This window comes from Suillus clintonianus (assembly GCF_016758775.1).
Source record: "Suillus clintonianus strain FC179 chromosome Unknown DEU56scaffold_1, whole genome shotgun sequence".
Classification (NCBI taxonomy): domain Eukaryota; kingdom Fungi; phylum Basidiomycota; class Agaricomycetes; order Boletales; family Suillaceae; genus Suillus; species Suillus clintonianus.
Window position 1 is genome coordinate 30,335 of NW_024539225.1, and position 23,423 is coordinate 53,757.

At 45.8% G+C, this 23,423-nt stretch overlaps 5 protein-coding genes across 5 annotated transcripts; 4 read left to right on the forward strand and 1 right to left on the reverse strand.

Moving 5' to 3' along the window:
* Nucleotides 1–11,643: 11,643 nt before the first annotated feature.
* Nucleotides 11,644–12,587, reverse strand: DEU56DRAFT_896768 (uncharacterized protein; the record flags this gene model as incomplete). Its single annotated transcript, XM_041356431.1, has 3 exons — nt 11,644–11,994; nt 12,127–12,216; nt 12,371–12,587. 3 exons carry the CDS (start codon nt 12,585–12,587, stop codon nt 11,924–11,926), a joined length of 378 nt encoding a protein of 125 aa, XP_041215431.1. The 3' UTR covers nt 11,644–11,923.
* Nucleotides 12,588–13,884: 1,297 nt separating this feature from the next.
* Nucleotides 13,885–15,442, forward strand: DEU56DRAFT_750205 (uncharacterized protein; the record flags this gene model as incomplete). The annotated part of the gene is made up of 9 exons (XM_041349517.1): nt 13,885–13,887; nt 13,940–14,082; nt 14,135–14,326; nt 14,475–14,503; nt 14,580–14,679; nt 14,732–14,915; nt 15,024–15,140; nt 15,206–15,388; nt 15,431–15,442. 9 exons carry the CDS (start codon nt 13,885–13,887, stop codon nt 15,440–15,442), a joined length of 963 nt encoding a protein of 320 aa, XP_041215432.1.
* Nucleotides 15,443–16,754: 1,312 nt separating this feature from the next.
* DEU56DRAFT_722319 (uncharacterized protein) lies at nt 16,755–17,138 on the forward strand (the record flags this gene model as incomplete). Its single annotated transcript, XM_041347722.1, is given in 3 exon segments — nt 16,755–16,901; nt 16,917–17,023; nt 17,075–17,138. Coding segments are annotated over 3 exon segments (318 nt in total), but the record flags the coding sequence as incomplete, so codon positions are not given.
* Nucleotides 17,139–21,808: 4,670 nt separating this feature from the next.
* Nucleotides 21,809–21,997, forward strand: DEU56DRAFT_722287 (uncharacterized protein; the record flags this gene model as incomplete). The annotated part of the gene is made up of 1 exon (XM_041347721.1): nt 21,809–21,997. One exon carries the CDS (start codon nt 21,809–21,811, stop codon nt 21,995–21,997), a length of 189 nt encoding a protein of 62 aa, XP_041215434.1.
* Nucleotides 21,998–22,333: 336 nt separating this feature from the next.
* DEU56DRAFT_750206 (uncharacterized protein) lies at nt 22,334–22,877 on the forward strand (the record flags this gene model as incomplete). The annotated part of the gene is made up of 2 exons (XM_041349518.1): nt 22,334–22,780; nt 22,803–22,877. 2 exons carry the CDS (start codon nt 22,334–22,336, stop codon nt 22,875–22,877), a joined length of 522 nt encoding a protein of 173 aa, XP_041215435.1.
* Nucleotides 22,878–23,423: the final 546 nt, after the last annotated feature.

Sequence of the window (23,423 nt, forward strand, 5' to 3'; positions counted from 1 at the left end):
CTTGCTGTAGCATGCCGGGTGACTCGTCACTAATGTCGGCGCCATCACATTCCTGATTCCTATATACCACATACAGTATAGGACCGGTCCTTTACCCACCTCAGGCAAAACTTCTGATTTCTTCATTTTTCCGTATCAACACATAGAAAGTAATTGAAGACGAGGCCTCAATGGACATTGCTATAGTGTACGATGAATACTTGATGTCCGCGATGTTGTGCATGACACAAATTAGTTGATTTTTTCTTCCTCAGTGAATTCTATTCAGAGTCATAGTTGATCAATGATTTTTTTTCAAGAAAAAGTGGCTGGTAGGATATAAAGTATATACTTCAAACATCATTTATGCCTCCAACATATTTGTGAAAGTCTGCTTTGTTCCTTCTACAGAGTGGGTAGATTGAACACAATAGTTTGTGAAGGTCTTATCTTGGCGAGTGTGTCACACATAGCTGTCACGCTGTTGTGCTGCATGATGTGACATCTAAAATTTCTAAATCGAGGTGGGTAAAGGACTGGTAAAGTCAAAGATAACGCTGTTTTCAATGATCCAGGAAAAGTACGCCGGTACTGCCTGCTTGCCATCAGACTAGATGGACGGACCATGTGGGGCAAGTTCAACGTCACGTTCCAAGAGAGATGAGTTCCTCTTAGGAAAACCCTTCCTCTCCACAATGACCCCCTGTAACGGGCGCTCAACAAAGCGAGGAAGGTGAGCGGCAGGAAAACGAGGGAGAGAGCCAGATACTGGCGTTGATTCGACAAGAGAAAGGTACAAAGCCCTGAACCACATATAAGTATCTTCAGTAGTGATAATGTAATGTGAAACTGAGTGAGACCGGGAATAGTAGAGGAGTCAATGGATACAAAGGATAACGAGTCCGAGAATATCCGAACGAGCCGTTCCGTCGATGACGGAGTACATCAGCGCAGTGTTAGTAAGTAAAAAGACCATGAGCTATGTAGAATGGCCGTGACCGTGACATCATCCCCCTTCTAGGGTGAGTGAGGATGAAGCTAGAGGTCGAGTCTTTCAGCGGGACGCGAGACACGACCCCCACGGGTCGTCGTCTGCATGGGAGGCACGTACTCAGATCTCAATCTCTGACGTACGGCAGCGGGTGACGGAGGACGGGCAGTGGCAGGAGGAACGGCAGTGAGGGCAGGCGCAGGAGGCACGGACGAGGGCTCGGAGGGCACGATGGGCGAAGATACCTGAATAGAAGAAGGAGTAGAAGAATAATCAGTAATAGATGAATCATGATAGTTTTTATTGATATCGAAAGAGTGAGGACGTGGGGAACGAGGATGTCGACGATGGAAATGTTCAATGAGTTCGTTGAACGACGTCGGGATGTCGGAAAGTGAGAGCCAGGAGTCTTCTGACTCTGGCAATGATTTCCACCGTACGAGATATTTGTAGCGGTGTCCAATCTTGCGGCAGTCGAGTAACGTCTTGATATCATTGGCAGGGTCATCGGCGAGGTCGAAAGGGAGTGGTGGAGCATGGGCATGGAAATCGGATGGGTCTGAGTACGGTTCGAGAAGAGAGACATTGAATACAGGGTGGAGACGGGATAGATAGGAAGGGAGTCGAAGAAGATAAGCGGAAGAGCCGATTTTACGAATGACAGGGTATGGACCGAGTCTACGATGGTCGAGTTTCAAAGACGGGCGTGTGGTCTTGATGTTACGGCGCAAGAGCCAAACCAGTTGTCCTGGTTGAAACTCGGGTGCTGGTAGTACTTTCTTGTTGTAGTACTTAGTCTGCACGTCTTGTGCGAATTGCAGCTCGGCACGAAGCTCTGCGTGAATTGCATCAAGACGTGTAGCGAGGTCGGCAGCAGCGGGAACGGTTGAACGTTCGGTGATCTGTGGCTCAAATGATGGGTGAAAAGCATAGTTAGCGAAGAATGGAGTTTGACGAGTAGAAGAGTTCTCGAGGTTATTAAATGCGAATTCAGCAAGAGGGAGGTAGTCGACCCAATCATCTTGCTGATAAGAACAATAGGCACGGAGATAGGTCTCTAGTGTCTGGTTCGTACGTTCTGTCAGACCGTCAGTCTGCGGGTGATAAGCTGTTGATGTGCGAGTGTTGATTTTGAGTAACGAAGTGAGTTCAGACCAGAACTTCGATATGAAGACGGAACCGCGGTCGGAGACGATGGAGTCTGGGAGACCGTGCAAACGAAAGATTCGATCGAGAAATAGCCAGGCAAGATCAGGAGCTGTGAGCGTCTCTTGGCAAGGGATGAAATGAGAATATCGTGTGAGTCGATCACAGACGACCCATATTGAGTCATAATTGTGAGATGTTGGGAGTTTGACAATGAAATCCATGGATATGGATTTCCATGGACGAGCTGGAATGTCGAGGGGTTGGAGTAAGCCATATGGCTTGTGACGAGGGGTTTTGATGCGAGCGCAGGTATCACAGGCCTCTACATAGCGCCGGACATAAGTTTGCATGCCAGGCCATGAGTAGTCACGGGCGACGAGCCCGAAAGTGCGATTACGTCCAGGGTGGCCCGCAATGATGGCGTCATGACGCGAGAACAGAACATCAGCACGCAATGGTAAGGGGACAAAGAGTTTTCCCTTATGAAACACGATGCCGCTTTCAGACGTGAAGTCTGGATTGCCACGGACGAGTGCTTCACGCCACTCCGTGTCTTCTTGGAAGGCAGTTTTGAATCGTTCGAAGAGTGCAGAATTGTCGATAGAAAGGGTTGTCATGGCGTTGATAACAGGTGATGAATTGAGTTGGGTGTTTTCAGAGGGTGTGAGTGAATCTGTGTGTTTCGATGTCAATACGATACGATTTTGACCCAGGAGGGTCTCATCCCCCTTCTTGGGTAAGTAATCTGTGCGTCGGGAAGGTGCGTCAGCGACGTTTGTCTTCCCCGGTGCCCAAATGAGTTGAAAATTGAAATCGGATAAAAACATCGCCCAGCGTGCTTGGCGACGATTGAGAGTTTGGGATGACATAAAGTATGTGAGGTTGCGGTGATCTGAGATGACTGAAATAGGGTGTGGGGAGCCAAGTAGCCATGCTCGCATGTCACGAAATGTTTCGATGACAGCCAGTAGCTCTTTGTCGTGAATCTCATAGTTGATTTCTGCAGGGGCCATCTTCCGTGAGTAGAAAGCGACGGGGTGGAGTGTTCCGTCGTCGTCAGGCTGTTGGAAGACACCTGATACTGCAAAATCTGATGCATCAGTCGAAACTGTGCAGGGTTTTAGAGGGTCGAAGTGTCGGAGGATAGGAAACGAGGTGAATTCTTGCTTGAGTCTGTTGAAGGCTGTACGAGCAGTATCTGAAAAATCAAAAGAGATATCTTTTTTGGTCAAGTCAGTTAGTGGGCGAGCAATGCGGGAATAACCGTCAATGAAACGACAATAAAAATTAGCAAAACCGAGAAATGATTGAATTTCCTTGATGGACGTGGGTTCAGGCCACGACACGATGGTATCGAGTTTCTTGGGGTTCATCTTGATGCCGTCGGCACTGATGACGTAGCCCAGGTACTCGACTTCTGATTTGTCCCACTCACACTTTGCAGGATTGGCACAAAGGTGAGCATCGCGGAGTTGATCGAGTACCAGTTTGACATGCTTGTCATGTTCTTCCTGTGTGCGGGAAAATATTAGAATGTCGTCCAAGTAGACGACACAGACAATGTCAAGTAAATCACGGAGAGTATCTTGAATAAAGGATTGAAAAGCTGCAGGAGCGTTAGTGAGACCGTATGGTACAACGAGGTGTTCAAAAAGGCCGAGTGGTGTCCGAAATGCAGTCTTCCACTCGTCACCCTCCTTGATACGGAGGTGGCTGTAAGCAGACTTGAGATCAATAACAGAGAAAACTTTACAACCCTGTACACGATCGAGAAGATCATGGACTAAGGGTACTGGGTAACGATTCTTCTTCGTTATGGCGTTGAGGCCACGGTAGTCGACGCAGAGACGGAGTTCTCCGGTCTTTTTGCAGATGAAGAGAACCGGAGCACCAGCTGAGGAGGTTGAGCTCCGAATGTGGCCACGCTTGAGATTCTTATTGACATATTCTGTTAGTGCTTCGCGTTCCAGTGGTGTGAGACGATAAAGGGGACCAAATGGTGGAGTCTTCCCCTCTTCTAATTCAATGTCGACATCATATGGGCGGTGAGGCGGGAGTTTTTCGAATTTGGCAGGTGAGAATACAGTGGACATATAGTCCATGTACTTAGGAGGGATGTCGACTGGTGGGGGGATCGGGATTTCATCGTCAATAGCATTGATGGAGCTTGAAGCAGTGGAGCGGACGTAAACAGGAGAAGACGGGGAGTGATAGCGGAGCATGAAGGAATCATCTGGGTTGGAACGTGCAGCCTTCGCGAATTTCTTCGCAGAGACAAAACGTATATTGGGTACCGTAGGGATTTCGGATGGAGTAGTAAGTGGATTGGAGCGACCATAGCCACTCCAAGACATGAAGGAAGCGAGGAACAAAGTCTTCGTGTGAGTTGATTGGGGTTCTGGGTCAGGTGCAGGTGGGTCATTACGTGCTGCTGACGTGGTGGAGAGTGTGCGAGTGGAGTGTGACGCTGCGTCGGAGAGACCAAAGCCAATTCCAACAGCCGTCGAGACATTGAGCTTGGATGGTAGCAGCTTCGGTTTGAGACCAAAGCCTCTTGCCGTCACTGTAACAGGGTTCGTGCGAGTGAGACTGCAACAAGCGAGTGAGAGGGTGGAGTCCTCCCAATCGATGTTTGGATTGTGCTGGCGGAGCCAGTCAAGACCTAGAATAACGGGGTAAGCGACAGACACGACCGCGAGGGATCGTATCTCTTTGTGATCAGAAACTGCAATGTGCGTGATGACATCATGGGTGATCAGCCCAGATGCGATTGGACGGTCGTCAACCGCCATGATGGGTATGGGTGTGTCCTTAGGACGACGTGTTAAAGCGTGACGAGAAGCAAAACGATCTGAGATGCACGATGTAGTTGCACCACAGTCAATAAGAGCAAAAGTATGAATCGGCTTTTTGTTAGGGAACGAAAGGACAATAGAAATGAAGAAATGTAACGGTGAATTCAAATACGAGTTAGAAGAGAAAATGTAAGCCGGAGCGGACTTTACGAGCGAGGTATATGTTCCATCCAGTAAACGGACGAAAGGGGGCACCGGAGTCCCAGATTGGTCTTGACGTGTCCCATCGTCTTTAACCGGATGCCCAGGGACAGGGGGACAACCAGTCAGACTTTTCCCGAGTCGTTCCGTGCGCTGAGTTTCTTCTTGGCACGTTCCGACATGTTCGGGCAATTCTTGACCGTGTGTTCAGTACCTCCGCAGTACAAGCATAGGCCCTGGGTGAAACAACGATCCCGTTCTTCTTTGGTGAGAGGTTGACGGGGTACAGTTTTCGTGGTGTCGATCTCCATGGGAATACCTGGAGATAGAGTGCCAGCGGAGGTCGAGGGTCTGGATTGGGTGTTGCGCTGAGTAGTCGAGTCTACAGTATTCTGTTGACGAGACGTTGGTTTCTTGGAGGTCTTGCGTTCGACTTCACGACGGTGAAGTCGATTGTCGATAGCGACCGTCAGCGCGACGTACTCGTCGAATTCTGTGGGGGGGTCATGAACCGTTAGTAGTAAATCCTTAACTTCGTCCTTTAGCCCTTCGTAATACTTCTGAATGGTGGTCGAGTTATTGAAATTGACATAAACGAGTAGCTTGCGGAATTTGGACGCGTAGCTAGCGCAACTGCCAGTCTGTCGAAGATTCTCGATCTTGCGCAGCGCAGTGCCTTCGGTGTCCGGGTCACCAAAATGGTGCCTAAAATTGTCAATGAGCAGATCGAAATCGTGCAACAGATCCTTGTTGGTACGACGGATGGCAGTGAACCACGAGCGAGGAGAACCATTATCTAAATAGGTGGACAAGTACAAGGCCTTGTCCATGTCAGTAGGCAGGGATGAGCGCGATAGCTCAACGGCGCTAAGAATCTCGTCTACAAACGCATCTACCTCGATTGCGTTGCCTTTGAATAGGCGCGGTTCCCGAAATTTGGCGACACTGCGTGGAACAACAGTATCCGTCGAGTTATGCATGCTTGAGGCGCTGGCGGGAGTAGTTGGGAACCTAAGGGTAGAAATCTTTTCAGTAATAGCTTCGAGGGCACGTCCAATGGTGCGTTGGTTCTCATCGAGTCGATAAGAACTTTGCCCGAGTGCCGAGACAGCCTGTAGAAGTTGGTGGAAGTTCTCCATTGTAGGAGTATTATTGAACTGGGGCTCGGACGTAACCTCCATCTCGGATCTTGTGCTAGGATCAGCCATATCAGTTGAATATACGAGTTTTGAGAATCGGGTTGTCGAGTGTGTGGTCAAATCAAACTGTAACGGGCGCTCAACAAAGCGAGGAAGGCAAGCGGCAGGAAAACGAGGGAGAGAGCCAGATACTGGCGTTGATTCGACAAGAGAAAGGTACAAAGCCCTGAACCACATATAAGTATCTTCAGTAGTGATAATGTAATGTGAAACTGAGTGAGACCGGGAATAGTAGAGGAGTCAATGGATACAATGGATAACGAGTCCGAGAATATCCGAACGAGCTGTTCCGTCGATGACGGAGTACATCAGCGCAGTGTTAGTAAGTAAAAAGACCGTGAGCTATGTAGAATGGCCGTGACCGTGACACCCCCGACATCGACTGGGCCAACAACACTCTCACCATGTTGCCCACTCCCCGATCCCTCTCTGTCGAGAAGGAGATCAACGATGAAAGGAAAAAGAACGGAGTACCACCGGTCTGCTTTGACAAGTAAAACCACCCCCTCGACACCACCTGCAAAGACGCAGAAGAAAACCACCAAGACAGGTGCAAAACCTCAGAAAAAGAAGGTCGTTATTACACCTCCCACCACTTCCATGATTGAAGATCATGATGATCACTTCGACAACACCCCCTCACCACCTGAACCTGAACCTCAGGTAGAAGATGAATCATCCGACTATGATGACGAAGTCATGGACACTGACAGGGCAGCAGCAGCATAGAAAACAGCTCGCCCAAAGACACCACGGAACCCCTTCAAGCTCGCAGAAGCAAAGGAACCGCTCTCATTCATCCAGAACATGATCAGCGGATATCTGCCATTTGGATACACGGAACCGCAAGATTACCAACCGTTCAGTTTTCCCGAACCTAAGGTACAGAGAACATCTGAAAAGACAAATGAGCTGGCTAGCTCAGCCTCTGCTCAACCGCAAAACGATTCTGAGCATGCAATCAAGAGTTCTCCTATGCCTAAGGGGAAGAAACCAACGGTTGAAGACACTGATGATGAAGACTTCTCTCCCTTGAAGTGCCTCCCTCTGAATGCAAAGCATGTCATGGAGTGCACTGACAAGAAGAAGAAGAAGACCAGGAAGAGCGGGAAGGTCCCTGTCTCCACCCCTGATGAACCCACCTCGATCAATCCAAAGGATTTCGACACAATGAAAGACGTATGGGTTGGCAACGTAGACTTCGCACCAATGGTAAACGAAGTCGCCACCTATCCCCTTCGAGATGACGAAGTCCTCATTGAGTATGCCGCTGATGGCACCAATGTAAGGATCATCGAGAATTTGATCTTTGATTCCCCTCCCACTCGTGACGGCACCTCTAAGAAAGAAACCCGACGAGCCGCTCGCCGCTCCCCACTTCGCAACGTATGGGTTCTAGCAGAATCCCATGAAGAAGAATACACGAAGATGAGCAATAAAGCTCAAGAGTTTGCCATGAAAGGAGAACAAGAAAAGAAGAAAAAGAGCTTTGAGGAGCTCGTACCAAAACACCTCCACAATTTCTGTGACATTTTCGCCAAAGACGGCCTAAACAAACTCCCTCCATCTTGACTGGGAGTCGACCATCACATTGAAACGAAGCCAGGATACATTCCCAAATCCGCCTGAAACTACCCGCTCTCTCCGAAAGAAACTGAAGCCGCCAAGGCTTTCATAGATGAACATCTTGCCAAGGATTTCATCGAACCATCGAAGTCGCCTCAAGCAAGCAGCTTCTTCTTTGTAGGAAAGAAAGACAGATCCCTGAGACCCTGCCAAGACTACCGTTACATCAACGAATGGACGGTTAAGAATGCATACCCACTCCCCCTCATCCCTCCCTTGATTGTGAAACTTCGAAACACGAAATACTTCATGAAGATGGATGTCCGCTCTGGATACAACAACATCCTGATCCACCCTGAAGATCACCATAAAGCCGCTTTCACAACCTCCTTCGGACTCTTTGAGCCAAAAGTCATGTTCTTTGGACTTTGCAACTCGCCAGCAATGTTCCAAGCCTATATGAACCAGACGTTCAGGCATCAGATTGATGAAGGCTGGATGATCGTCTACATGGACAACATCTTGATATTCTCTGATACAGTCGAAGAAAACCAAACTTGCGCTAGAATAGTGCTTGAGATCCTCCGGAAAGAGACCCTCTTCCTGAAACCCAAAAAGTGTGCATTTGACACACAAGAAATCGATTACCTCGGCATGATCATTCGCCCTGGACAAGTCGCGATGGACACTGCCAAGCTGAAAGGCATCAGCGATTGGGCAGCACCCACCAAAGTTAAAGAAGTCCAATCATTCCTCGGCTTCTGCAATTTCTACCGCCACTTTATCTCTCACTACTCCGACATCGCACGACCCCTCCTCGATCTGACAAAGAAAGATGTCCCCTTCCAATGGACAGAAGGATGCGAAGCCGCATTCCAGAAGTTGAAAGAATGTTTCCTCTCTGAGCCAGTGCTCAAGAACCCCGATCCCACCAAGCAGTTTGCATTAGCAACTGACGCCTCGCTCTTCGCAACCGGAGCAGTCCTCCTCCAAACCGACGAAAATGGATTGTATCATCCATGTGGATACCTCTCCCAATCCCTGAACGCAGCAGAACGAAACTACCAGATCTACGACCGCGAACTCCTTGCCGTGATCTGCGCCCTCCAAGCATGGAGACATTTTCTAGAAGGAAACCCACATCCCGTGATTATATTCACTGATCACAAGAATCTCCTCTATTTCCAATCCGCTCAGAAGTTGACCAGACGGCAAGCCCGCTGGCAACTCAACCTCGCCACCTTTGACTTCGAATTCCATCACGTCGCTGGAAGCAAACTCATCACTCCAGACGCTCTCTCCAGAAGACCCGATCACTCCAACGGCAAACCGGATAACAAAAATATGACACTCCTCCCCGACAACCTGTTTGTGAACCTCCTCGATGCTTCACTAGCGGACGCTTTCCATGAAGCAAGCAACCCTGACTCTGACCCGATCATTGACACTGCGACTAAGGCGTTAGATGGCACTTGTGCCCCGCCTATGAAGTCTGCACTCTCTGACTGGAAGTTAGACAGCGGTGTGCTGTTCTACAAAGACCGCGCATACACTCCCCCCGCACTCCGACCCAAGATCCTCTCCCTCCATCATGACCATGCAACTACAGGTCACCCGGGACGATTCAAGACTGAAGAACTGGTTAAGCGTAACCACTGGTGGCCCGGAATGGGCACCTATATCCGAAAATACGTTGAAGGCTGCGCTACATGCCAGCAAATGAAGTCTGATACCCATCCAACGACCCCACCCTTGCATCCGACCCCCTCGACATCAACCCATCCCTTCTCTCAGGTCTCTGTTGACCTCATCACCGACCTCCCCAAATCCGACGGCTATGACTCAGTCATGGTCGTGGTAGACCATGGTCTTACGAAGGGGTAATTTTAGCTCCCTGCAACAAAACGATCACCGCAGAAGGAGTAGCTCAGCTTTTCTTCGAAAAAGTCTTCCTCAGATTCGGACTATACGACAAGATCATCTCCGATAGAGGCCCCCAGTTTGCCTCAAAACTCGCAAAAGAACTTGGACAACTCCTTGACTACGATATTGCCCTCTCCACCGCATACCACCCTCAGACAGACAGCCAGACAGAACGATTAAACCAAGAACTAGAAACCTATCTGCGCATCTATTGCCGCACCACCCCGACTGAATGGGCCAAACATCTCCCTATGGCAGAGTTTGTCCACAACCACCGCAAGCATGATGCCCGCAACGCATCCCCATTCTTCCTCACTATGGGCTATGAACCACGCGGTATCCCCTACGCATTCCCTGAATCTACCATCCCCACTGCAGAAGAACGATTGACTAGACTTCAGAAAGCTAGAGAAGAAGCCCTTGCCTGCCACAACCTTGCAATGCAGCGCATGGCCGAAAGATCACATGGACAGAAGTATGAACCCTGGAAACGTGGAGACAAGGTTTGGCTATCCGCCTCACACCTTATTACCCATCTCCCTTCCAAGAAGCTCGCTCCGAAACGACACAGCCCCTTCGAAATCATTGACATCTTATCCCCCATCACGTTCAAACTCCGATTACCTCCATCATGGAGAGTTCACCCTGTCTTCCACGCCTCCGAGCTATCATCCTATCAAGAGACAGAAATCCACGGTCCGAACTTCACAGAACCACCCCCTGAACTGATTAATGACGAAGAAGAATATGAAATCGAAGCCATCCTCGCTCATAAAGGACAGAAGGGACGCCGCAAATTCCTTGTATCATGGAAAGGCTATCCAAGCTCCGAAAACTCGTGGCTCCCTGAAGTTGAACTTACAAATGCAGCTGACACTCTCCAAGGCTATAAAGAACGACTTCGACTTTCCCATCTTCTAGCAGCAGAAACATCAGCATGAACCCCCTCCACCAGAACAACATCCCCTTCACGACTCGTATCGTCCCCTACATGCATGAGAATTACCACCAATACCTCCTTGACCCTCTTGCCCTAGAGGCATTAAAAGAGACACTTCACGACTCTCCCTTGCTTGATGCTCTCTGGAACGCCTATGTGCAGAATGCCAGAATCACTTGCGCTCTTCTGAACGATAACATCCCCACCCACGTTTCGAACGACATCCTCCTAATGTTGAACACTCAAGCCGAGTTCTTGATGAACGCACTTGATGAAGGAGATTTTCATGATAGATTGGTTGAAGTTGGTCGAGCCCTAGCTCCCACTAGACCTTCCACCCCCATTGTCGAAGTAGAACCATCCAGACGATGCCGACTTTGTGGCCATTTAAATGGTCATCATACGAACACCTGCACCTCATACGTCTGTTTTGCCTGTCGAGCCTCCGCTCCAGGTCACTTCTCAGAGATGTGCCCCTCGCTGGACGACTTTGATTTGTAGAAGTCGGTGACTTCACATCTTGAAATGGAGCTAATGTTACAGTAACATGACGCCCCTATCTTTTTCTGACCCTTTCACCTCTTCACCTCGTCATGACGTCACACCTTCACCTTTTCACGAGTCACCATGATGCTTGACGCACTTCTTGATCCCCGCCGACCCTGACCTTCTGTGACAGAAGCTAGACGCTTCCCTTGGACCCTTGATCTATGGCCTCATGGCCTTACTTCCTTTTCCCTTGATGTTCCCACTGATACCTATCCCTGACCTCATGGACTTCTGCCTACCCGATATATCATTTCTTGACCATTGTACAATTACCAGACCTGCCCTGAACACTGTGATCCTTACCTATATATAGTCGATCCACTTGTACTATTATTCCTTAACTTGATTCTACTGGGTTTTACCTTGACTTGTATATTCTCTCGAGTTAACTCTCTTGAGTCTGATCACGAACCCGCTATACTCTTGGATCGCTATCCTTGAGTCAATACCTCTTTTCTCTTAGACTGTTTGTCTTTGAGTCAATACCGATCTCTCGTCTAGACTTAACCGTCGAACACGAAACCCTTCTTCGGCTCTCGCCTTAGAAGCTTACCTCCCCTTCCGTTCTGTCACAACCTGACGGCTTAGGCTACCAGGTATATTGACGTTCAACCGATACACGACAGATAGCTTAGGACTGTCGTCCTTCGCTTACCCATCCCAGTCCGACTACGACCATTGTTGTAACAATCGCCAATAGCTCTAAAAGTTGGTTTGTAGTATTTACATGTATATTATAATATTATTGTCTAATACAATTTTCGAAAAAACAAGCCACTGTGAAGTGGGATGCATTTCAAAATGTGGTGGGTAAAGGACTGGTCCTATACTTACTGTACAACCTTGCCATGAATAACCCAGAGAAAACCCATTGATCATCACCAAAATAACCAAATCCAGACATCACATGACATGTTGAATATTCTGATGCCATCAATCATATGTCAGGATACTGTAGAGTTATGACTGTAACTTCATCACACATCCCACCCAACAGCGATGTACCGAACATTCCAGCGCTAGCCTCACAATCATCCATTATGCATGATTTGAAGCTCACCTGATCAGGTATCCATACCCATATCCATCCGACCTCTTCTGTCGACATCCGCCCCTCCCGGAGACCTAACGGACACGCAATCCGTATCGGATACCGTCCCTGCCTTAGGTCCCTGTCCATCCCTGTCCATCCATCTCCATTGGTGTGTTATTTTTCTCTTTTTGTCACTCTGATCACCCACAGTCCATATTACATGTGCATTCCCATGCATGAGGCCGCTTGCTGTCTTGTACATATTACCGCACTATGGACACTTACCACCGCTTAGAGGATTCCGAGTTCTTACGGATCAGGATAAATAGTTGCACTACCTTCTGATAATATCACTTCCTTTTACTCCCTTGGATTTTATATCTAAGTCCGTGTGATCAAAAAGTCCCCTTAGTCTTCCGCATCACAATGGACCTCATTCCGTTCCACGGATCACTTCTGGTAGCTCGTTACCTCGAGACCTTGAAACCTTGACACCTTGAAACCTTGCCACCTCGATACCTTGATAATCATACTGCTAGATATCCATCCTGTCAGAATCATCTTCCGTCCGGGCATTCTCCTCCTTACATCGGACTCCCCTTGCACATCCACCACACAGATCTTAAGCCCGTCGGATTGATTCCTTCGCATTTATTGCGAAGACTTCCCTCAGTAGCAATCCCCTTGGGACGAGCTATTATACTCGCACTCATACAGATCGGTAGTCTACTCTAAACAGGCTACACAGAATCACTTTCGCTCAGCAAATTGAACCACCTGACCTTCCCAATAAGGAACTATAATTATAGTGGGCGATGATGTGGCTCGCTAACTATTAACTTAGTCAGTTCTCCTAAATCCCAACACCAGCAATAAGTCCTGCCCCAAATGCAGGACACCCTTAAGGTAAATTCGAGTATAAGGCTCGGCACGGGTAATTCGGGTAAGTATGTTCTGTTCCGTCCCCATTCTGTCCTATTACTTATCCGGCATTCCCCGCCTTCTCGCTAAACCTCCTGCTCCTCCTACAAACTGTTCCCACGCCCCCTTAATCCGCTCCTCGTTGTCCTCTTCGACGTCAAGCTGCTCGCCGCTGTTCTATAGGCGGCCGCCTTCTCGCTACACCTCCTGCTCCTCCTACGAACTGTTTCCACGCCCACTCCATCCGCTCCTCGTCCTCTTCGACATCAAGCTGCTCGCTGCTGTTCTACAGGCAGCGAGCTTGATCTTACTCAATGTCCAACCGTGGTTCCTCCTCCAGAAAGATCACCAGCTTGTCTAAAGCCTCCATCAGGGATAGATATTGTGGTCTCAGTCGTCATAGCACGGTATTACCAGCTGGCAGGCAAGGCAAACAGATGGAGGCAGCTCAAAGCAAGAGAAGGCAGGAAATAAACTCGTTCTTTATTTGACCAAGGAGGAGGACTCAATGCAACTTTACCTAAGCATTGTTTGATTCTCACGGTTGAGTCTTCATGTGACGTTTTTCATTGGCTCGATTCTATCTCTTCATCTTCTATCTTATCACTCGAGTGTCTACTGACATTCATATTATATTTATGGTGCGTGATTTTGACATGCTAGTGCTACAGAATGTAACTGATGAACCCTTAGGACTCTGACAAAGAGAATTTGGGCAAGCACCGGTTCATACATACAGCAGTCAACTTGCTCGATGCTGATCTGATTTTTAGCCTGCACTCACTATCCCTGGAGGATGGCGAAAAGCCAGTACGGGGCTTGTCACCAGTCAAAAAGTGAGTACTCAGAGACAACCATTTTCCGCGATCTTTGCTAATCATGTCATAGAAAACCATTGATCCGGAGGATTGCTTTGTCCAAGTATGGCTACAATGTCAATCAAAGCTCTCCCTTGCCTGTGGACCCGGAGGACCCTCAAACACCTGTCCCACCTTACCGTCAAACTCCGCCACCTGTGAAAGTCTCTCAGAATTATTTGCATAGACTTATTGCTGATCATTGGGATGCTGAAGTCAAAAGGTGTGAGGAGGCGAGAAAGGCACAGCTTTTGGAAGTACAACTGGTGGCACACGGCATACGGAAACTAGTCTAGTAATTGTGTGTACTTGTACTAACTTAATGACTGGCTTCCAACTCAGAGTCTCGCAACACTGGTGAAATTTTCAAGTATCCTCTGGTTCACTGGCATAGGGGCTGGTAGGGTCTGTGTGATTCACTGGGCTCTGTGAAATTTTTAACTATCATTTGTTGATCATCTGGTTGTCTGGCATAGGTCTGTATGATCCGCTGGGCGGCGCTGGGGCATTCTACCCAGAGGCTCAGCTGTATCCAGAGTATCCATCACTATTCCAGTGGGGTGCACATTTGCTGATGTATTCATTTGTGCAAAGATAACTGGTTGCCTTTTTGTCATATTATATATAGCAGGTCCGGAAAGGTCAATATCACTGAGCAGCAACCCCACATCCAGGACATGCTGTGGGCCTCAATTACCTGCCTTCATAAACACATTCTCTTCGAAAACACATACTTGGACCTCCAGCAAAGGAGGAAAATCATGGCCAACATACTCTTGTCATGTGCAAAAGATGGAGAGGAATTTGTAGATGTAAGAAAATGGCTTATAAAGGATGCAAATTATATATATGTGTTATCTTTCATGGTATATGTATTATATTGGCTTGAGTTTACTACCATCATTTCAACTCATTTGCAGCCTAAAGATCATATTGGCACTATTCATGCAAGCTACTATGGTCCCACAAAAGGTGCTGATGATAGAGTTGTGAACCTTCTCAAAAACAATGCTTACATTTATCCTGTGAATATAAAGGTTTGAAATACCTTTATTGTCTATTTTTATGTTTGAGCTGATGCCAGTGGCTTCATACATTATAGAGGGACCCTAACCAAACCAAACTGTTTCAAGTGCCGGCAATTTTGGACACTATTGAGGATGCTTTCTTCAGCGACGAGCTCGCAGTGGAAGTAAAGTGGCATGATCATCTGACATTAACAATTGATGATTATTCTGACGAGGTTGAGCTGCCTATTGTGATGGTGGCACTTGCTAGCACTGCGGTATGTTTTAATTGCTGTGGATATGTTATATGTATTAATCAGTCACACAATTGAAGGTGTGCTCCATCATTATGCAGTACTCCTCTGAAAAGTTCAACCGAGACTTCAACTCGGACATATACCATGGGATCTATCAAATATTAGTTGATGTGTTGAATGACATCTTCAAGGCCAGCAAGTCAATCTGTGACAAAATAAGAGAGGGTAATGTTTCCCGAAATGAACTAGAAGGTGGAGCTGTGGGGCTCATAGGAGAGGTACCTCAGGTCTGTGGAGTATACAGGCCCTCAAAACATCATCCTGGAGAGCTACAATAGAGTCTTAAAGGCAATGATAGAGGGCAAAAATATGATCATCATCATATAAAAAGGTGTCCTCATCAGAAAAATGAGATAAGCCATAGAAGACTGGAGACAGAGGCGAAGGGGGGGAGAGCATAATATTCAAGAAAATATCAAGATCCAAGCTGCAGGTAAGGTCCAAAGAGTCAAAACTTGAGATAGAGTATGTAGAGTCATCATTTTCTGCAATGTGCTGGTATCTTGCCCTGGCTACCACAAGGGCATCCTGGTCAATGTCATTCAGCATCTGTGCATATTTGAATTGATGAAGCATGATGGAGATTGAGGGAATCAAAACTCCTATCTAGTTGGCATATGTGACTGCTATGTAAAATGTGATTGTCATAATGGTATAAGGAAAATGACTACCAAGAAGGTAACCCTATTAAATACCTATATGGGTCTTAGCCTAGGCTAGTTTGACCCTAAAGGAGCCTGCTGTCTGATATAAGAATGACAGTTGGTGTCTTTAGTCTAAGAAAAAGATAACCTGAAGGTCGAGATATCAGGTCCTAAGAAAATTAGGTAGTCCAATGTGCAGAAAAATACAGGTCTGATGCATGGAAACTGTGGATATATGATGGTATCCCAGTACATTTGCATGCCCTGTTGTATTACAATCTAGCAACAAGATGCAGTCTGAAATGCTAGAAAAGGCTTTGTGGGCCACTCAGGCCCTCTATCATTACTTCATCCTCACAAGGCTGAACAAGATGGCTGTTATGATCAGGCTGATTTTCCAATGTAGTACCAAAAGGACCTCAATGCTACTCTCCAGGATGTAGTACAGGATTTTGCTCTGGATAATACAGTCTATATACTTTCTAATGACCATATATTGCCTCTAAGCACTGTGGTGTGTCCCACTTAGTTCACTGCTGGCCAGAGCAAGGGCAAAAACATGCTATGAGTATATCTACTTTGTTTGACTGTGAGTTATTTATCTATGTCCTCTTCAATAGGCTGTATTTCACCCATTTGGTGATATGGTTCACATGACCTCAGGCAATCAGGCTGTGAAATAGTACTTTCAATATATAGTTGAGCTTGCCATTGCGCTAGATGCAATGTTCAAGGTATCTTTTCCTGATGATTACAAGATTTATATGAAAGCTTTTAAAGTTGGATGGTGGATTCAAGCTGATCCAGGTCCTTGGTTAGGTTGTGTCATTGTCTAGAAGCTGTAGGTACTTCCTCATGGGGATGGGCTGGATGCTAGCTCTACTGCTATATTCAATTTTGGTAGGTATAAGGGAGGAGAGGCATATTTCACAGATCTGAAACTGAAATTAAAGTCAGCATCCCTTTAACTTACATTTAGCTTGAATTTCACTGCCATGCTCAGATATGTTCCAGGGGATGTTATTATCTTTTTATCAGGAGATTTGTATAATAGGATTGGTAAATAAAAGCCTCTTTAAGGTGTTGATGTGAATGATATCACACCTAGCTGCATTAGCAATGTCTTTTTTTCTCCCACCACATTGGTTGAATTTTTTAAGGACTATGAGGAGGGGTGGTTTAAATCTACCATATGCGGGCAACTTCCCAAGAGATTATAGACCATCAGATCATTCTTCAAGAAGTGAACTGACCTATGAAAAACTGATCCTCCTACAGAAAAGTCCAGTTCCTTAATGTTGAGTAATAATTGAGTAAAATTTGACTTCAGGTACTACTTCAATCTTAAGTTCTCACACTGACTCAACCACCTTCTTCCACCCATCCCACTTTAATATTGTTTTGTTTTCTGGCTCAAAACTGCTTGAGCTACACCTGAAACTCTGACTCTGAGTGGCTTAGAGGGGGAAGAGGAAATAATTCGCCTATAACTATTTTTCATCATACCACCACTTTTGTCACCATACTCTACAGACCTGCAGCTCGCTCTCGCTTCACTTCATGTATCTCACCCACAGCACACTCCTGTTGCACTTTTTTTTTCTCCTATATCAAAACTGCCTGAGCTATGCTCAAATACTGATTTACTCTGGGTAGCTTAGAGGAAGGAGGAGGCAATCCTACTATAACTTTTTTTCTATTGCACTGGCTGAGCTCAATTTTTTGTCATGGAACTCTATAAATTTATAGCTCACTTTTATTTTACTTTATTCATCTCTTGGGCCAAAACTACTGGAGCTATACCCAAAAACTTCACTTGAGGTGGCTTAGAGGGGGAGGAGGAGGTGATCCCACCATATCTTTTATTATATGGCACCAGCTGACCTCAATTCTTGGTTATTGTACTCTACAGACTCACAGCTTTTTTTGTCTCCTGGACCAGAAATACTTGAGCTATGCCCCAAACAATTATTCTGAATGACTTAGAAGGAGGAGGAGGTAATCCCAACATTGTTTTTTCTGTCTTACAGGCTGACTTCAAACATTTGTAACCCTACTCTGGATGCTCACAGCTCACTCCCACACCACTTTGTTTATCTCCTAGCTCAAAACTGAACTATATATCTGCATTTCATTCAGCCTAAGTCTTTTAGTATTAGGTTAGTTAACTGCCTAGGACTGCATCTTATGTTGCCTTGGTCCTTATGCACTTTCCTTTAGCACGAGGAATTTGTCCACCCACCTACCCCCGTTTCTCTATTAATACATCAATGTGTTTTAATCTAGTCTCATTTTCTTACTCTCTTCAAAAGCTAAGCTGTAGATTGACTTGAAGGAAGGCTTTAGGTCAAGCTTACACACGACAACTAAGTATATGCTATCTCACCCTGCTCAGGTCCTTCCAATTTGTTGCCAATATCTGCCTAACACATTTTGTTTTTCAACTAGTACTTAAAGTTCTGTTCCTGTAAGAGTAGATTATTTTCAAAGATGAGAGAAATCAATTGCTGTTGCACAATCTCTCTGCCATAAAGAGACTCTTTGCAAAAGGATTTCAGTTTGCAAAGGTCAGTGTGGTAGCGACATGTCAATAAAGTTAGTTGTCAATCTTTATAATGTGGGCACCAGAAGATGGCAAGGTGGAAGTGACATCAGAGAAGGATGAGCAGGATCAAAAGGACCAGGATAAGAAAGTATCAGTAATAGTCAAGGATATGAGTAGTATAAAACTCATCTAGGTTTACTAAACTAATTGCCCTTCATTACTTCAATATACAAAATCTTCAAAATCTTCCGGTATGATTTAGTCTTCAGCTACCTTAGTTTCAGCACATAATGAAGACCTCACCCTAGACTCTTTGATTTAGAAGTTTAGTGTGTCTGCTCCACAGCCTTACCATTAGTAAGGTATATATGTGCTTAGGTCAAATGTTGATAACAGTTATATGTTTTCTTTGTTTGATTCTTGACTATAAGTAAGTTTTGTGGTAAAATAATGGTTTTTGAAGGGGTACTCACCAACCAGATGGAAGAGATGCTCCTATGTAAATTTAATGTGTAAAAACATAGCCTATAATTATGAAGGTACCTAGTGAAAAAAAACACTGTAGTAAGTATATGTTTGTTGTAGGAGACCTGCGTCCACCTATCTTGAACCAATGAGGTGTATGTGTTCATTACTTAAATGACTGTCTATACCCTCCCCTAGGGCACTGGGAGCACAGAAGTGACCTAAAAGAAAATAACAATGAGGACCAGCAAAGCATCCCCAACAAAGCTTACATAATTAGCTGAGCCACTACACTTTCCTATACAAAATTGGCAAAATCACTTTTCCTAGTCAAGTGTCCACCTCACCAAACATTACACTTTCCTATACAAATTTGACAAAGTCACTTTTTTTATGCAAATGTCCACTGTTTGTGCTGATACTTGAAATACTACTGCAAGGTGTGTCAGACCATGGAGTTCAATAGCAGGTGCTAGAATAGATGGCTTGATTTTGATACGGAGGCATCCTGGTCGCCCAGTTGGCACCACATAAGATGCCTATATTGGTGGAGCATCTGGTGGGTCCATTGACTAACAAGCTGCATCATCCAAATGATCTATTATACTTTGCAGACTATTTTCAATGATGATATATTCAACTGGCATGAAAATGTCTGCATGCTACATTGAGAAAAACAGAGCTACATGTCTATGAGTTTATCCTATCAAACTTAGTGGTATAATTGAATTTTTATGTTGATCTAGTAGATAAAAAAATGTGTGTATAAATCCAACATGTTGTAGGATTTTGACAAACTATATAACTGTCCATAAGGCGTCAACCTGTCACAAATGGACCCCCTCAACAACCGCAGAATCTCTTACTTTCTTCCATCTAATATAAACATCAAATCCAATAATCATTAAAATAGCTCCCAACAGCACCATTACTTCACTATCACTAACCACACCTCAAACAAGAGGTGCAAGGAAAGCCACCAGCAAGGAAAGCCACCAGCAAGATGTTGCTAACAATAAGCAAAGAGATTGACGAACACATCGCAGGAGCAGACATCAGAACCGACATAACTACAGTATTCTCAGCAAGAAAACTCCTCAACACCAATAGCCTGAATCTATCATCCACTGGCAATACCATCAAATAGCTCATCTCTGCAACCTTCAAACTCAGCCTGTCACCGGTACTGGGAGCTACGCACACGGAAGTTCAAAGATCCATAGCCATCCTACTCCATGAAGTGGAACAGACCATAGACACGAACAATCTCCTAAACAAGATATCAGCCCTAATAGATGACTCAATAGCAATGATGGACAAGAAGGTGAACACCATAGCTGCGGCAACGGAAAACCACACAACTGCACTAGACAAGGCAGTCTAAGAGGTGCACAAACAATTGAACATATCAGCAGAGGACATAGGAAAAGCGGTGGAGACTTTAATGAACGCACAAACCCCAGTGAGATCTAATGGATCTCGATCATATGCAACTGTCGCAAAGTCACAAACCCCCACCCCACTAACAAAGATACTGGCTAGAGGAGAAGCCCAGGCAAGACAGATCCTACTTGACAGGCGCTCAATACTTGCACCCAATTCGCTCTGGGAACTAACAGAGGCGCAACTTGTCGCTAAAGCAGAACTAGCTCTAGAACTCATAGACAAAGAAGGCGCCAATATCCCCGAGAACATAGCAGTACTCTCAGCAAGAAAACTACCACATAGTGGTGTCCTATATGAACTTAACGCACCAGAATCAGCAAAATGGCTCAGTGTCCCTGCAAATTGAAGTAATTTCCTCACCCACTTTGGATACGGCATCGTGATAAAGGATCACTCATACAACCCACTCATGGAAAACGTACCCATCTCCTTTGACCCATTCTCACCAACAACACTAGCCGAAATGGAGCGCAAAGAAGGATTGAAACAAAAATCGATAGTCAAGGCAAGGTATATCAAACCCATCGCACAGAGAAGCCCAAACCAGCAGACGGCCCACATAACCCTTACACTCAATACCAAGATAGACACCAACCAGATCATTAGATTTGGCCTACCAATAGCTGGAAAGAAGGTATATGGCCGTAACCTTCTACAGGAACCAACAAGGTATCTTAAATGTCACACCTTTGATGGAGGCCATATATCAATGGACTGCCCAAGCGACCAAGACATTTGCGGTACATGCGGAAAATAACACCAAACAAGCAACTGCACAGTGGAGAATACATATCAACAACACTGCGTCAACTGCGAGAAAAACAGTCATGCAGCTTGAAGTGGAAAATGCCCAACATTCATTGAGAAATCAGAAGTGCACAAGGCAAGGAATGAGGAAACCAAGTACACATACTTCCCCACAGAGGATCCGCTCACATGGGACATGGTTGAAGGTCACTCAGAGACAACAAACAACCAGAACTCTCAACATCAACCCACCTTGAACCAGGCATCAAACAGAGAATGGAAGACGGTTCACCAGCATCGTCAACCACAGCAAGAAGAATAGCACACAACCAAATCCAATTGTGTTGCTCTTGGAATGCAATCACGCTTAACCAATGGGTGGATAGACCAACGACCCAAAACACTAACAAAAACTAACACACCTCCCCCAACAGAGCCAAAAGATGACAATCAAAGCACGCCAACCTCGTGGAACACCTCCCCCTACCATCAACACAACATTGACAGCGCCAAAGACACCACAGGCTGGGATTAATGTCTGCCACAACCAATGAAGCCAATGATAGAGAAGACTTCAAGGTCTGGCAACAGAACCTATGTAAGTCCTATAGTGCCTGGGAACACTTATTGCACAATTTATATCATGAAACCTACAACCTCGCTTGTATACAAGAACCTTTCCTCAACTCCCTCAACCTCACCAACGCCTCCAGCCTCAGTTGATATTAGGATGTACTATACCCATCCAACAATCAAACAAGCCCAGACCGAACCCAGACAATCATGCTGGTCAACCAACACATATTGAAGAATAATTGACATGCCGTCAACATACTCTCTGCGAACATTATGGCCATAAAGCTAGTCACTTCCATGGGAAAGGTACATGTATATAATATATATAATGCTTGTGACAACAACACCACTCTCCACTTCCTGGAATGGCACATGCAAAACGACCAAAACACTCGATGTAATCGCACACCTCAAATTGCTCAAGGCGAACAGACGGATAACGAACATATAATCTGGTTGGGCGACTTTAATTGTCATCACCCCATGTGGGAACTCCCAAATAACTCCCATTTATTTACCGTGGCAAACTTGGATGCCATGGGTGTACTGATCAACCTCCTTGCCCTGTACAAACTAATGCAGGTCTTACCACCCGGACTAGCCACCCTAGAAGCATCCAATACAAAGAATCATACCAGACCGGACAACATGTCCTGCTTGGAAGAGCTAGAACACTTGTTTATTCAATGTGAAGTGAAGTACCACCTAAGACCTGTCATTACTGACCATTATCCCATTATTAGCTCCATTGACTTTCAACCAGAACAAATCAACACTTCCTCAAGGCCTAACTACAGGGAAGCAGATTGGGACGAATTCAACAAAGTGCTAGCGCAGAGACTTAACACCATCCCTCCCCCATCCAAAATCACAACCCCAGAGCAATTCCACAGAACGTTCAAGAAGATAATGCAAATCATAGCTGAAACCGTAAGTGACCAAGTCTCCAAAGTCAAACCCTCTCCCTATTCGAAATGATGGTGGTCGAGAGAGCTCAACAAAGACCACAAAATGGTACAACAACTAGGAAAACGGGCGCACAAGAAAATCACCCAGTGCAATCACCCCGTGCATGAAGAACATTGAATCACTCGCAACAGATTCTTGGAACGGATCAAGAAAGCCAAAGAGGAACATTAGATGGAATGGATGGAGAAACTAACCTCAACAGATGTCTGGAATTTCCACCGGTACGCAGCAAACAACCCAATGGACCAAGTACATACAAGAATCAAAACCCTCCGCAACCCAAGAGAGAATCCAAACAGTGGAGCCACGCAAGACAACATTCGCAAAAGTAAACTACTATACGAAACATTCTTCAGACCCCCACTGGAAGATGATTACATTGATCCTAACTACATTTATGAGCTTCCCATATGCGAATTTAAACTAATCACCTATCAACAGATCATTAGAGCAATTACTAAGCTCACACTGCATAAGGCACCTGGACCCAATGTAATCAGCAACATCGTCATTGTGAAGTGCGTGAGTCTGCTCGTACCTCATCTGGGACCAATTTTCCATACCACCTTTCAACTAGGAATATACCCCGACCAGTGGAAACAAT